This window comes from Corvus hawaiiensis, chromosome 27, assembly GCF_020740725.1.
Source record: "Corvus hawaiiensis isolate bCorHaw1 chromosome 27, bCorHaw1.pri.cur, whole genome shotgun sequence".
Classification (NCBI taxonomy): Eukaryota; Metazoa; Chordata; class Aves; order Passeriformes; family Corvidae; genus Corvus; species Corvus hawaiiensis.
In genome coordinates, this window is record NC_063239.1 from 754,047 (window position 1) to 766,285 (window position 12,239).

Sequence of the window (12,239 nt, forward strand, 5' to 3'; positions counted from 1 at the left end):
ACTGGAAAGAAAATTGATTCATTTCAGGGAAAAAAAAAGTTTTCTTTAAGAAGTCAAAAGCTTCATTGCCCAAAAAGGAATTAAAAGCGTGGTCTGTGACTACGCTTGGTTTCTTAGCTGCTTCTGGTGGGTAGAGGGGAAATAATATGAAATAATAAAAGCCAGTATTGCTGGATTCCTGGATTTTTCACCAGATACAGCAAGATATGTAATCCTACTGTGTCAGCAACACCTACAGGTGTGTCTGCAGTAAAGCTCAACCCCACCCTAAGCAAAGATATCCTGAATTTTTTTTTTTTTCCATCATAACAGGCACCTTTAACACATATGGCTTCCCTCAGCAAGCACTCGTGTCACTGCCCTGGCTCTGTGCCCACACAGGAGGGGGCCACAACTTCCACCTTTGCATTAAGAAAATCTCTTTTCAGCAAGGCTGTTTATCTTGAGTTGTTGTAACATCATTTAGACTCCTTTGCCAACACCAGAAAAATGGGTTCAATGCCTAAAAAGCAAAAATTAATCCTGTCCCTATTGAAAATATTTGTTTTCACACAGAACAAGCTTCAGAATTGTTTGATACATGACAGAACGTGCTGCAGCCACAGAGCTCTCCATCAAACCCCATCCACCACATCAATGAGGAAAAAAATTAATAATTCTTGTGGAGGTTTTGGTTTTTGCCTGCATTTTAACTGAACAATAAGTCATTTAAATTCCACTGGGGGAGCAAAGGAAACATCAGTCAAATCTCACTTGACATGCTCATCACCTGACTCAGTGTCAAATCAAAACATTTTGCTTTGTTCTTCCAATTATCAAACTTGAAGACAAATTACCACAGCAAAGTCAGGCTCTGTGTATTAAAACCCGTTGTAATGTATTTGAACCCTGATAGTGTGCCCCAGCCAAACCACCTCCAGTTATTCTTATCAGAGCCCTCAGGAATTCATCAAGGTTACTGAAATGCAAACTGTGCTAAATTGGGAAAGAAGAAGCTGAAAAACAGAATACCAAGACAGCAAGAAATAGATAAAGAAGGACTGTGCCGCACTGGACTAGAACCAATCATATTTTCTGAAAAGTGCGTGCAGAGTGTGTGGACAAGATAGAGGGACCAATCAAGTAATGCGTGATCGTGTGCACAGCAGTTGTAAAATGTGTACGTAGAGTGCAATGTAAACAATAAAATGGCTTCTGCGAAATCATATTGATTCGTGGTTCAGAAGTCCTGAGCTCCCGCATGCTGGTGGCCCTGGCGTGATAAACGCTGCGATAGTGAAGCAGACAGGACCCTTTGGATTCTGAAGGGGGTCTGTGGAGTGAAAAGGCCGGGGGACCCCATCGGAACCTGCTGCGGCTGGACCGTGGAGGGGGGCAGAGTTGGAGGATGGATCCACTGGAGTCTGGGAGCAGAAGAAAGCTCCTGGGAAAAGAGCTCCGGAAAACGTACGCTGCAGTGGGTACACCCGAAGAGGTGAGTGACCGGGGGCTGGAGGATGGGAAAGGGACTGTCAAAAGAAGAACAGGCCACGTTCAGGGTTCTCCAGCGTATTGTCTCCGAGAGAGAAATTAAATATGACCCAGAGGTCTTGAAAGGACTGTTAAGACGTGGTCAGGAGAGAGGATTTTTTGCCACCCTCTGGAGTGTTGTCAACACCCTTGAGTGGGAAAGGCTGGGAATCGCTCTCTGGGATGGATTAAAAGAAACTAAGGGACTTAGCACAGTATGGAAATTAATAATAACGGTGCTAAGGCAAATAGAAGCAGAAAAAACAGCTGCAGCAGGGGCAGCAGCCCGTCTAGAGCCAGGTGGTCCCGCGACTGCCTTTCCGACATTCGCACAAGAATTTTTTGGGGGAGTAGACCCAGTTACACCGTCCCTGCCTCCTGCACCCGCGGAGACGGAGTTACAGGCTCCGCAGCCCGCAACAGAACCAGAGAAAATAGAAGTGAATGAGCTACCGTCTCCACAGCCTCCAGGATTACCTACGGGGTGTCCCGTGGCATCCCCTGAAGAGTTAACAATTGCATTAGGAGGGCACGGATATCCCCCGCGACCCCCCTCACCGCCTGTTCAGATGCAAATGACGGGCATTCAAAGGCAGAGCATTTGCGCAGCTTTGAAGAGGAAGAGCACAGGCGGCAGGAGAAAGAAAGAAAGAGAAAAAAAGAAACCGCTACTGATGGCGGAAGGGAGAAAGAATCCTGAATCGACTGCCAAATCTGTGTACGGCGGTGCCGAGCTTTCGGACCGCGCTGGCCCGGCTCGCCGGGGTGGGGTGGCCCCGGTGGGGTCCGTCCGCCCTGTGACTCCTGCCGAGGAAACAGAGAAGGGGGGAAAACCGCGGGAGCGAGAAGGGGAAGAGGGGAAATTCCAGCCGGGGCAAAAGTTAGAGCGGAGCCGGGGAATGCGAAGAACGGCTGATCCCCCGGCTCAAAGGCCGGAGCGGAAAAAGGAAAGTCCTGCCTGCGGCTCCCCCAAGCCGCCCTGCTTCCGACAATCCTGCTCGGCGGTGGCAGGGAATCATACGGGAGGCTTTGGTAGAGGGTGAGTTTATTCCACAAACGTTCCTGGTAATCGCTGCCCCCGGTAATCCAAACCAACACCAGTGGGTGGGGCTGGATTGGAAGCTCATCCGAGAAGGGCAAAAGGCTGTAAATGCAGTATGGATTAACTAATTTGTATGTGCAAACCTTGCTGGACCACATTTTTACTAGTGGTTTAATGGCTCCGTTTGATTGTAGAAAGCTGGCAGAAATCTTTTTAAAACCCACACAGAGACTGCTATGGCAAGCGGACTGGGAAAGGCGTATGGATGCTGCCGTGGTTGAAAATCTTGGGCTCGCTCAAGGGCACCCTCGGCAGTTTACCACCCCAGACATGATGTCGGGGAAAGGGCCTTTTGCTGATCCGCAAGCTCAGGCACGTTTACATACAGCAATTCTGCAGCAGTCTCAGCAGCTAGCACGGGAGGCATTCCGTGCTGTCCCAGACATGGGACTTCCGTCACCATCCCATACAACCGTTAAGCAAGAGGCAAAGGAGACTTTCATGAGTTTCATAGATTCCTTTGCAGATCGTTGGTCTCCTATTTTGCCATTGTCTGTGGCTGTGCTGAATAAGGAAAAACATGTGATGGGTATACTGATGCAGTGGGATGGCCCGGCTAAACAGCCACTAAAGATCTTAGAGTGGGTGTTTTTACCATTCAGTTTGGGTAAATCTGTGACTACGTGAATGGAGGCTATAGCAAAAATTGCAGTGAAGGCATGGAAATGAACATTGGAAATTGCAGGAAGGGAACCCCAAAATATTCTTCTTCCATTAATTAAGGATTACTTGCAATGGTCATTACAGAATTCAGACACCTTACAATGGGCATTGTTGAATTTTCCAGGTCTCATTAGTACTCATTTTCCCCCTCATAAATTCTTTTCTTTACATCAACAGGTCGAAGGACTACCTTGGTTATCAAAGCAACTTGTAGAAGGCCTCACGGTTTTCACTGATGCCAGCCAAAAGAGTTCTAAAGCAGGTCTGACTTGGCAGGACAAAGGCAAATGGCTCAGTGAAATCCTTGAGGGACCAGGAAACTCTTTGCAGGTTCCTGAGTTGCATGCTGTTATCCAGGTATTTGAAAAATGGCCAAATGGTCTTGTTAACATTGTTTCTGATTCTCTTTATGCAGTAGGTGTTGTTGAGCGCATGGAGCGATCATTACTGAAAGAAACTCGAAGCTGGCGGTTGTGGCAACTCTTTGTGCAGCTCTGGCAGTTACTTAATTCCCGCAAGCAGGATTATTTTATCACCCATATACGGAGTCACTCTGGTTTAACAGAAGGTCTGGCCTTGGGAAAAGAGAAAGCTAACCAATTGGTGGCACCACTTCGGGCCTCTGCTTCTCCCAATACTGATAAGTTTGGCCAAGCCAGAAGGCCTCACGAATTTTTTTCACCAAAGCACAAAGGTTTTACACAAACAATTTGGAATATCGCTGCAGAATGCTCAAGGAATCGTCTCAACCTGTCCACAATGGCAGGGTATGATTGGTGGATTGGGTCCTGGGGTTAATCCTCGCAGCCTAGGGCCTCTGCAATTATGGCAAACTGATGTGACTATCTATGCCCCTTTTGGTCGCTTCAAACGCCTTCATGGAGCCATAGATACCTTTTCTGCCATGGTCTGGGCCACTCCTATGACAAGAGAAGGGTCTCGTTTTGTCATTTGACACTGGCAAGGCTGTTTTGCCATAAAGGCCTTGCCTCAGGAAATCAAGACAGATAATGAGCCAGGTTATATAGCCCAATGAACCCAAGATTTCTTGGCTCTTTGAGGAGTGAGGCATAGCACAGGCATTCCAGGTAACTCTACTGGACAAGCCACAATTGGAAGAACACATCAGGTACTCAAAGGGCTGCTTGATAAACAGAAAACAGGAGAGGATGGGCTGAGCCCATAGGACAGAGTACTGAAAGCAGTTTATGTTACAAATCATTTATGGTTAGTAGGTACTCACAGTGACCCACCAGCATTAACACATTACTCAGGTTTGCAGCAAGATTCTGAATTGATACAGCACCGACCAAAAGTTCGTTTTAAAAATCCTATGTCAGGGTCATGGGAAGGACCTGTGGAATTATTAATGAGGGGAAGGGGTTATGCTTGTGTCATTATAGATGAAGGACCCCGATGGATACCAGTGAAATGGGCTCACCCCTGGCTTGAGAAGGACACTCTGATTCCTAATATTACCGATAAATAAACATTGGGGTTTTTTTACTTTAGGTGTTGCTGCTGCTCAAGCTCTGGTGATGCTTAATAAGGTGAGAGGTTGGACAGTCAAACAGTTAAATCAGATATTCACTGATGTAGATAGTACTAGACACAGGACGTTGCAGAATAGAACTGCTATAGATTTTCGTTATTGGCACATGGGCACAGGTGTAAGAATTGTGAAGGAAGCTTTGTAATTACTATTAGCCATTACTGTATTGCTTTGTGTTATTCCATATATAATGAAATTGGCGACCCGTTTGTTGGAAAACATAGTAAAAAGGGTTTGGGTGGTGCAAGAAGAAAAAGGGGGAATTGTTGTAATGTATTTGAACCCTGATAGTGTGCCCCAGCCAAACCACCTCCAGTTATTCTTATCAGAGCCCTCAGGAATTCATCAAGGTTACTGAAATGCAAACTGTGCTAAATTGGGAAAGAAGAAGCTGAAAAACAGAATACCAAGACAGCAAGAAATAGATAAAGAAGGACTGTGCCGCACTGGACTAGAACCAATCATATTTTCTGAAAAGTGCGTGCAGAGTGTGTGGACAAGATAGAGGGACCAATCAAGCAATGCATGATCGTGTGCACAGCAGTTGTAAAATGTGTACGTAGAGTGTTATGTAAACAATAAAATGTCTTCTGCGAAATCATATTGATTCGTGGTTCAGAAGTCCTGAGCTCCTGCAAAAACCCAGGTCAAACAATGTTGGTTTTTATTAAGTGATTACAGCTTCACAGAGGTCAGAAACAGGCTGAGAACTTCAGAGTTGAGATTACTAATTGGGGCGCAAAATTTAGAAAATTGGGAAGGTGTTTTCAAATCAATTCCCAATTCTCTCTGCAGGGTTTTCTGGAACCCTCTGCTAATCATGAGAACTTCGTCATTTTACTCAAACCAACAGGAAAATGCACCCATCCATTACTCCATCTTTTTTTTGATCAACATTAGTGCCTTGTAGGGGAGGTTGGAGCCTCAGATCCTGAAGATTTCTCTTCCAATTACCTCTTGTAAAATCTCCAACATGGTGTTGCAGGAGGAAAACAGCTTTTTAAAGCTGGTTAAACATTTCTGACATTGCCATCAGTACATATTTTCCAATTGCCTGGGAAACAGTTTAGGAACTCTTCCAAACCCCAAATTACTTGGTGTGTGATGGAAAGGAGACTTCAACACTAGAAGATTTATTGGTGTTCCCCCAGCAGGAAATTAAGAATAATTTCAAGCAGTTGCAGCTGAAGTTTCTGCTTTTTAAAAGGAAGATTTCTGTCCCTGCCCTGTGACCCACAGCCAGACATCAATTGCAGGACATTAATTGAAGTTATCCACAGGGTGTTCATCGTTAACTTTTGCTCATTAAGCAGGTTTACCACTCCCCTGCTTTTTCCTTCCAAAGAAACTACGGAGCTACCTTGTTCTTCCCACTGGAACAGTTATTTTACTGTTAACCGAGGAAATCGACTGGTTAAAAAGGCCAAATAAAATAAAAAAAACCACTCCAAAAAAAGGAGCCTGTAGATGTAGAGATTAATTTCACACTGTGGACACAGCAAGGGAGTTCCAACCCCTAAAAGCAATGTATCCTCTCTGAGTTGTTTTCTGGACTCCTGGCTTTACAAAAGTAAAGGCTCCAAGTCCTTAAAACAGAAAGCACTTTTCTTCTAAAGCAACATTTCAAATATTAAAACTGATCCATTGATCTTTAAGTTCTAGCAGTGATTTTAAATGTTCCAAATAAACCAAATCTGAATGCAGAGCAGAGAGGGTTAGCAGTGCCACTGATGCCACTCCAGAGCCATCCCCTCCATCCAGCACCTAAATTATGCAGAAATTGGAATAAATGGAGTAAAGGAATTTAAATTTTGGATGCAGTCCTCAGATGTAACATGTTTTCACACTCATGTGAATACAGGACTCTGAAAGCAGGCAGACAAAGCCCACATGTGGTGCACCCCAAATCACTGAGTGATTATTATCATCCAACTGGCACATGCCAGTTGGGAGGGAATTGTATTTGGTTTAAGCAGCTCACTCTGAATAAGGGTTAAACACTGGCTATTCAGACTTGGATTCTATTTTCATTATGAATTTATCCACCTTTCACTTTTCAGCCATTTAACCACATTGTACATTTGTATCTGTGCTGATTGTTGCCACTGAACCTGAAGGTATATATAAAGAGTATTTTTCTTCCCCCAAAGAATGCAAACTTAAATAATTCAAGACAATACATTTTTCAGCAGCTAAAATGGATTGGCTTGAACAGCACTGTAGATGCTGAAAAGCAGGAGCAGAGGAATTTTCCAGCTGCTGAAGCATTTTGTGAAGTTTTCCTTTCTCATGCTTTAGCTGAGGAACAGAGAAAGACGGTTCTGTAAATGACTCTCGATCTCGCACCTGCACGGTCTTGTTTTGGTTCACTGAAGAAAATCCTTTGAAATAGGCGTCGTAGCATTCAGCCAATCACTCTGGGAGGTGTCGGGTCAAGCAGCCAATAATGTCATTTCTCTATTGCGAACCAAGTTATATAAACGAGGTGATAATTAATTAAATAATTCCGTTCATCCTGGACCTGAATTTGTGTCATGATTCTCGCCGTCCCTGGGGACAACAGTAACACAGCACCTAAAGAAATACCCTAGTCATGGTCTTCCAAGCATGAAATCCCTTCCACCCAAGAAATTCCAGTGAGGAAGAGAGCTCCTGTGGAAGGAAGATAGGATGACTCTTCTTCTGCTCTGCACTGTGCATTTGGATTATTGCTGAAACACTGATTTCCAACACAATACTGGGTTTCTAATCCCCCAAAAAGATTTTGCTTTTGGCAGAGGAACTCAAATTTTCACTGAGGGGCAATCAGTCTGAGAAGCTGAAAGAGACACAGGCACACAAACACACAAATATCACCACAGTATCTCCAGACTTCTATTCCTTAAGGCAGGGCTAAATTAAATTTCTAAATTATTTTCTCTCTCGATTCACTCTGGCAAAATATAACAGCATCCCACCACAGCAGCCCAGCACAAAGGACGGGGGGATCTACCAGGATTTGCAGAGCTCAGCCAGAGAAAGCTAAAAATACCCAAAAAGCAGCAGAATTGCAACCACAGGTAGGAACCAGAAGACAAAGTTTCAAGTCTTTGTTTTCAGTCTGAAAAGTCCTTTTTTCTCTCAGTGCTAAGTCAAAGTCTTCCACCAAAGCAAACAGTTGAAAATATTATCAAACATTCCTAACCAGGGAATTCATAACCCTGAAATATGAACACAAATTTAGGACAAAGTGATGGCAAACACGATGAAGGTCAAAAGAGTGCAGAATTTAATCCATGCCAGGCTTTCATTTCCGTAATCAAATTTTGGACATCCAACCCTTGATAGTGGCTCTACAAATGACAGATTTCTGCCATTTGGGGTTTGTTAGGTCTTTTTACCACAAATAATCAGTAAAACACAGATTGCAGAGAAGCCTCAAGGCTGAGGAACTGGGCAGAGCAGAGCAGCAGCATGATGTGCTCTGCTTCCCCAATCCCGTTTCCAAAGGAATCTAGGGCTATGGAATGCTGCAATTAATTCAGGTATCATTTTCAAGTGAGTTCCTCATCTTGTGGAAAAATGCAATGTGGCAGAGAAAAAACCAGTTTTATGTTTTGAGCATATTCAATGAGCCCCAGCGACACTCAGGTGCTGCCAAGGCCATCCAGGCCAATTTTCCCAAATAATTTCCATAATCTCTTGTGCCTGCATCTGCAGGTGTTTGACTGCGTGGCTTTCAGAGGCAGCTCAGTTTTCCAGACCTCTTATTTTCCATTCTGCTTCAATAAATGCCTCCCTCCTATTTTCACTCACTCAATTTTATTACAACTTCATGTGAAGAATTCCCTTTGGATCATTTGGGAAAGAATATACCAGTCCCAAGGGAGCCTTGAGCAGAAATTTCCGTGGGGATCCTCCTCGTGAAAGCAGCTGACCTCTCCATAAATATTCATCTTTGCAATGTTTAAGGAATAAAATAAAGTAGGAAAAGTCTTCCTATAGGATTATAAAAAGTCTGGCACTTGGCACATGCACTGAAACAACACATTTTCCATTTTTTTTCCAGAAGCATAAAAATGCTGCTGCTGCACGGCTTTGGCAGTTCTGGGCTGATAATTTGGTATTTCTACAGATGAAAATAATGTCGAGTTTAATAATAATGTATTGTTTAACTCCTCTGGTGTTCATCTGCAGAATCCCAAAGGTTCCTAGAGACATTCTTAATGCCCTGAGCAGCACACAAAACTTATAGTTATTTTCCAGGTGTTGAATTGTGCTAAAGGAAACCCCTCATATTCCAAGCTCTAACACTGCTTCCTGTAGAGTTATTTTAATTTGAGTTTACCTGCCCTTCTGTGAGGGACAACTCCTAAAGCAATTCTACCATCTTGGAATAAAAAAAAAAAATCCGATAAAATTAAGAAAGAAATCCAACACCTTTGAAGATGTAGCATGAGCAAAGACACAGGTCATTATTGCGAGAGGACCAGTTTCAACATTTTCCCTGTGACTATGAATCAAGGTCTAAAATATCCAGGCATTTAATTTCTCAAACTGTGCTGTCTCAGGATCCAGCTCCAAAGATTTTTGCAGAAGAGAGTGGTCGATGGAGCTGCTGCTGGGCACAGAGGGAATATCTTCCCATTTTCTGGGCTGCACCTAAAGCAGAGGGAAAAAATTCCATGAGCATCAGCTGCATTCCATTCATCATCCTGGAGCAACAATACTGTGGGAAGAAGCACGTGAGCCAGATTAACACCAGTGACAGAGGAACTGGAACCACCTTTTCATGACTTTGCAGAAAACCAGTCATAATTCACCCCCACATAAACCAGACAAGGCTGAAAGTACCCTGAGTTCTGCAAATGAAAGGTGTTAAGTATGTTATTATTATTCAGAGCCATCAATCAGCCACCTTTCAGCAGCACTAAGAATTCAGTCAAAGCAAAACTCTCAGCAGAATTGCTCCAGAACAAGTCAGGCTGCCTAAGGAGTATTCTCAATTCCAGGAGTGCATGGCTGCTGCCAGACCCTGCTCACCTAATGCTGCCTCCTGTACCCAATTACACACTTGTTTTTGTTAATATTACATGAGAAATCCTTACAGTTACAATAAATCACCTCCTGTGAATCCTGCAGCTCAAAATTTTTTTAATGAACGTTCATTGCGGCAAAGAAAAGATCTCCTCGAACAAAAGCACTGAGCAAAAAATGCAGTTTTATGACACATGAACTTCTGGCTTACACTGTCTCTTTAGTGCAATTTGTTTAGTGAATTTATCTCAGGATGCAACTCTGGAATGCATAAACAGGCAGGGTTTAGGCTCTGTCACATCCACTGGTGACTGGGAAACCAAACATCACTGACATTCTGGTTTCATTATACAACCTGAAATATTTTGTTTGAGCTTGATGTTTGGCACATCCTCCAGCCAGGAGCTGTTTTGGCAAGGATGAATCCTCAGATGTGCCACAGTGAGGGGCCAGAATCCAACACCCACCAGACATGAGCTGCCCAGGTCAGCGGGAATATTACCCAGCCATAGCAAATTTACCTGGTGTTACTGGTGGTCACAGGGAAAGCCACAACCTGTATTAAGCACTGGAACACTTTTAGGTCAAAACCAAACCATGTTATAAAAAATTGGCAGGTTACTGACAGAAAAGTGTGGGTTGGAATGGAGATAACTGCATGTTGCTGCTTTTGGGAAGGTGAGACCTTCCAAACAGATTTTATTCCTAATAATGCGAATAATTAAGACTGGGAGTCAAGTGACACACAAGAAAACAGGGGAAGAACATGAGTACAACAAATATTTACATGTGTGGTGATTTGAAACAGTTGAAAAGTCCCTTCTGTGTTTTTTCATGGAAGTTTTCCTTCATGGAATCACAGGATGGTTTGGGTTTGAAGGAACCTTAAATCCCATCTCATTCCACCCTCTGTCATGGACAGGGACACCTTCCACTATCCCAAGTTTCTCCAAAGCTCCTCTGACCTGGCCTTGGATACTTCAGGCCCTTGCCAGAGCTGTCCAGAGCAGTGGTGGAGTCCCCATCCCTGAATGGATTTGGTGATGTTAAAGGCCTTTTCCAGACCTATTTCTAACCTCTATACGATTCCATGGTTCTCTGTCACCTTCAGGCAAACTGGGGATCTACTCAGCACTACCCACTGTAAATTCCAGTCCTGAATATTTTAGTGACTGAACTGTATTTGGTTAGAGGAGGAAAAAGCAGGGTCTTTAGGACCTGTCTGTTCCCCAGCAGAGACTCAAGACCTGCCCAAACAGTGGTAGTAAAGTGAGGGAACAGCTCAATTACTGCATCTGTGGTACTCAAAGCAAATCCATGTGCCAGAGGCAAAAGGAAAAGCAGTAGCGGCACATAAATGACGGCATTAATTCCAGTGCATAATGGGATCCAGATGAAATTGGATGTTATAACCAGGAGAAGGCGAAACAGGGAGCTCACTGAGAGCAGCACAGTGGCAGTGACAACACAAGGGACTCCACCTTCCACCAGCAGTGGCTGCACCCAAGGTGGGGGCTCATCCTGTGTCACAATCCAAGTGGGAAGCATTTTCAAGGCCCAAGGGCCACCTCATTCCCAGCACAGCTCCTTGAATGACCTGGGCAGGGGCAGGAGACTCTTTATTCAGCACTGGTCACCTTGCGTCACCTATTTCAAATCCAGGCCTTCCCTTCCTCCTTTAATTTTTAACTTCAGACTGGAGTTGTGCTTTCCACATTCTAATCCTTATCTTCAGGAATGTTCTATGAAATATTGGCACTGTTTTTCAGCTAAATTTCTCCGAAAGCCATGAAAGAACAGAGTGATACTCAGCAGTGGCAGGAGGAAGAGTAACAGGCATGCTCTGCTGCACACATTAATAAGTGAGGCAGTATCCCTGCAGATAGAGGTGGATTAGTGATAACTGATTAGTCCTTATCAAACATATCTCCAGGTATCAAAAAATGGAGAAGCAAAAAAGCGGGTCAGAAGTAAATCATGTGAAATGAATGGTGGGGAATAAGAACACAAAACCCAAGTCTCTGGGCCATAAAATGAAAAAAGCCTTGGTAAAAGAGCTTTTATCACAGATCTGTTCCCCACAGTGATCAAAACAAGCTCATAAGCAGAAGAGAGTGTGGGAGTGGGAGTCAAACCACACTAAAAATTTGGGATGGGCTCTGGCTGCAAAAATCAGATTTAAAGAAAAATTTTCTGGTCTGATAGCTTTCCAAATAAAAACCCCTGAAGGGCTCTGCCAGGAAGGAAGTCCAGCGGGGTTGGACCTCGAGTTCTTCAAGCTGGTTTTGAAGTCTGAGCGAGCCTGGAGCCAGCCTGGAAACAGAAAAAGGGCACGGAGATATTGTTTATGCCCCAAATCCATGCAAATTGTTTATGCCACAGAAACACTGAAGAGCC

At 44.0% G+C, this 12,239-nt stretch overlaps 1 protein-coding gene across 2 annotated transcripts; it reads left to right on the plus strand.

The window, feature by feature from the left end:
* Window positions 1-832: 832 nt before the first annotated feature.
* On the plus strand, window positions 833-5,427 carry LOC125317628 (translation initiation factor IF-2-like). 2 transcript variants are annotated; one of them, XR_007200141.1, is made up of 2 exons: window positions 833-1,474; window positions 3,690-5,427. XR_007200141.1 is itself a non-coding variant. In XM_048287500.1 (2 exons), the coding sequence occupies exons 1-2, from the start codon at window positions 1,497-1,499 to the stop codon at window positions 3,700-3,702; spliced, it is 1,065 nt and encodes a 354-aa protein (XP_048143457.1). In that variant the 5' UTR covers window positions 833-1,496; the 3' UTR covers window positions 3,703-5,427. The 2 variants fall into 2 exon arrangements, 1 of the variants encoding a protein (XP_048143457.1); XM_048287500.1 differs by having other exon boundaries at window positions 833-2,548.
* The last annotated feature ends 6,812 nt before the right edge of the window (window positions 5,428-12,239 follow it).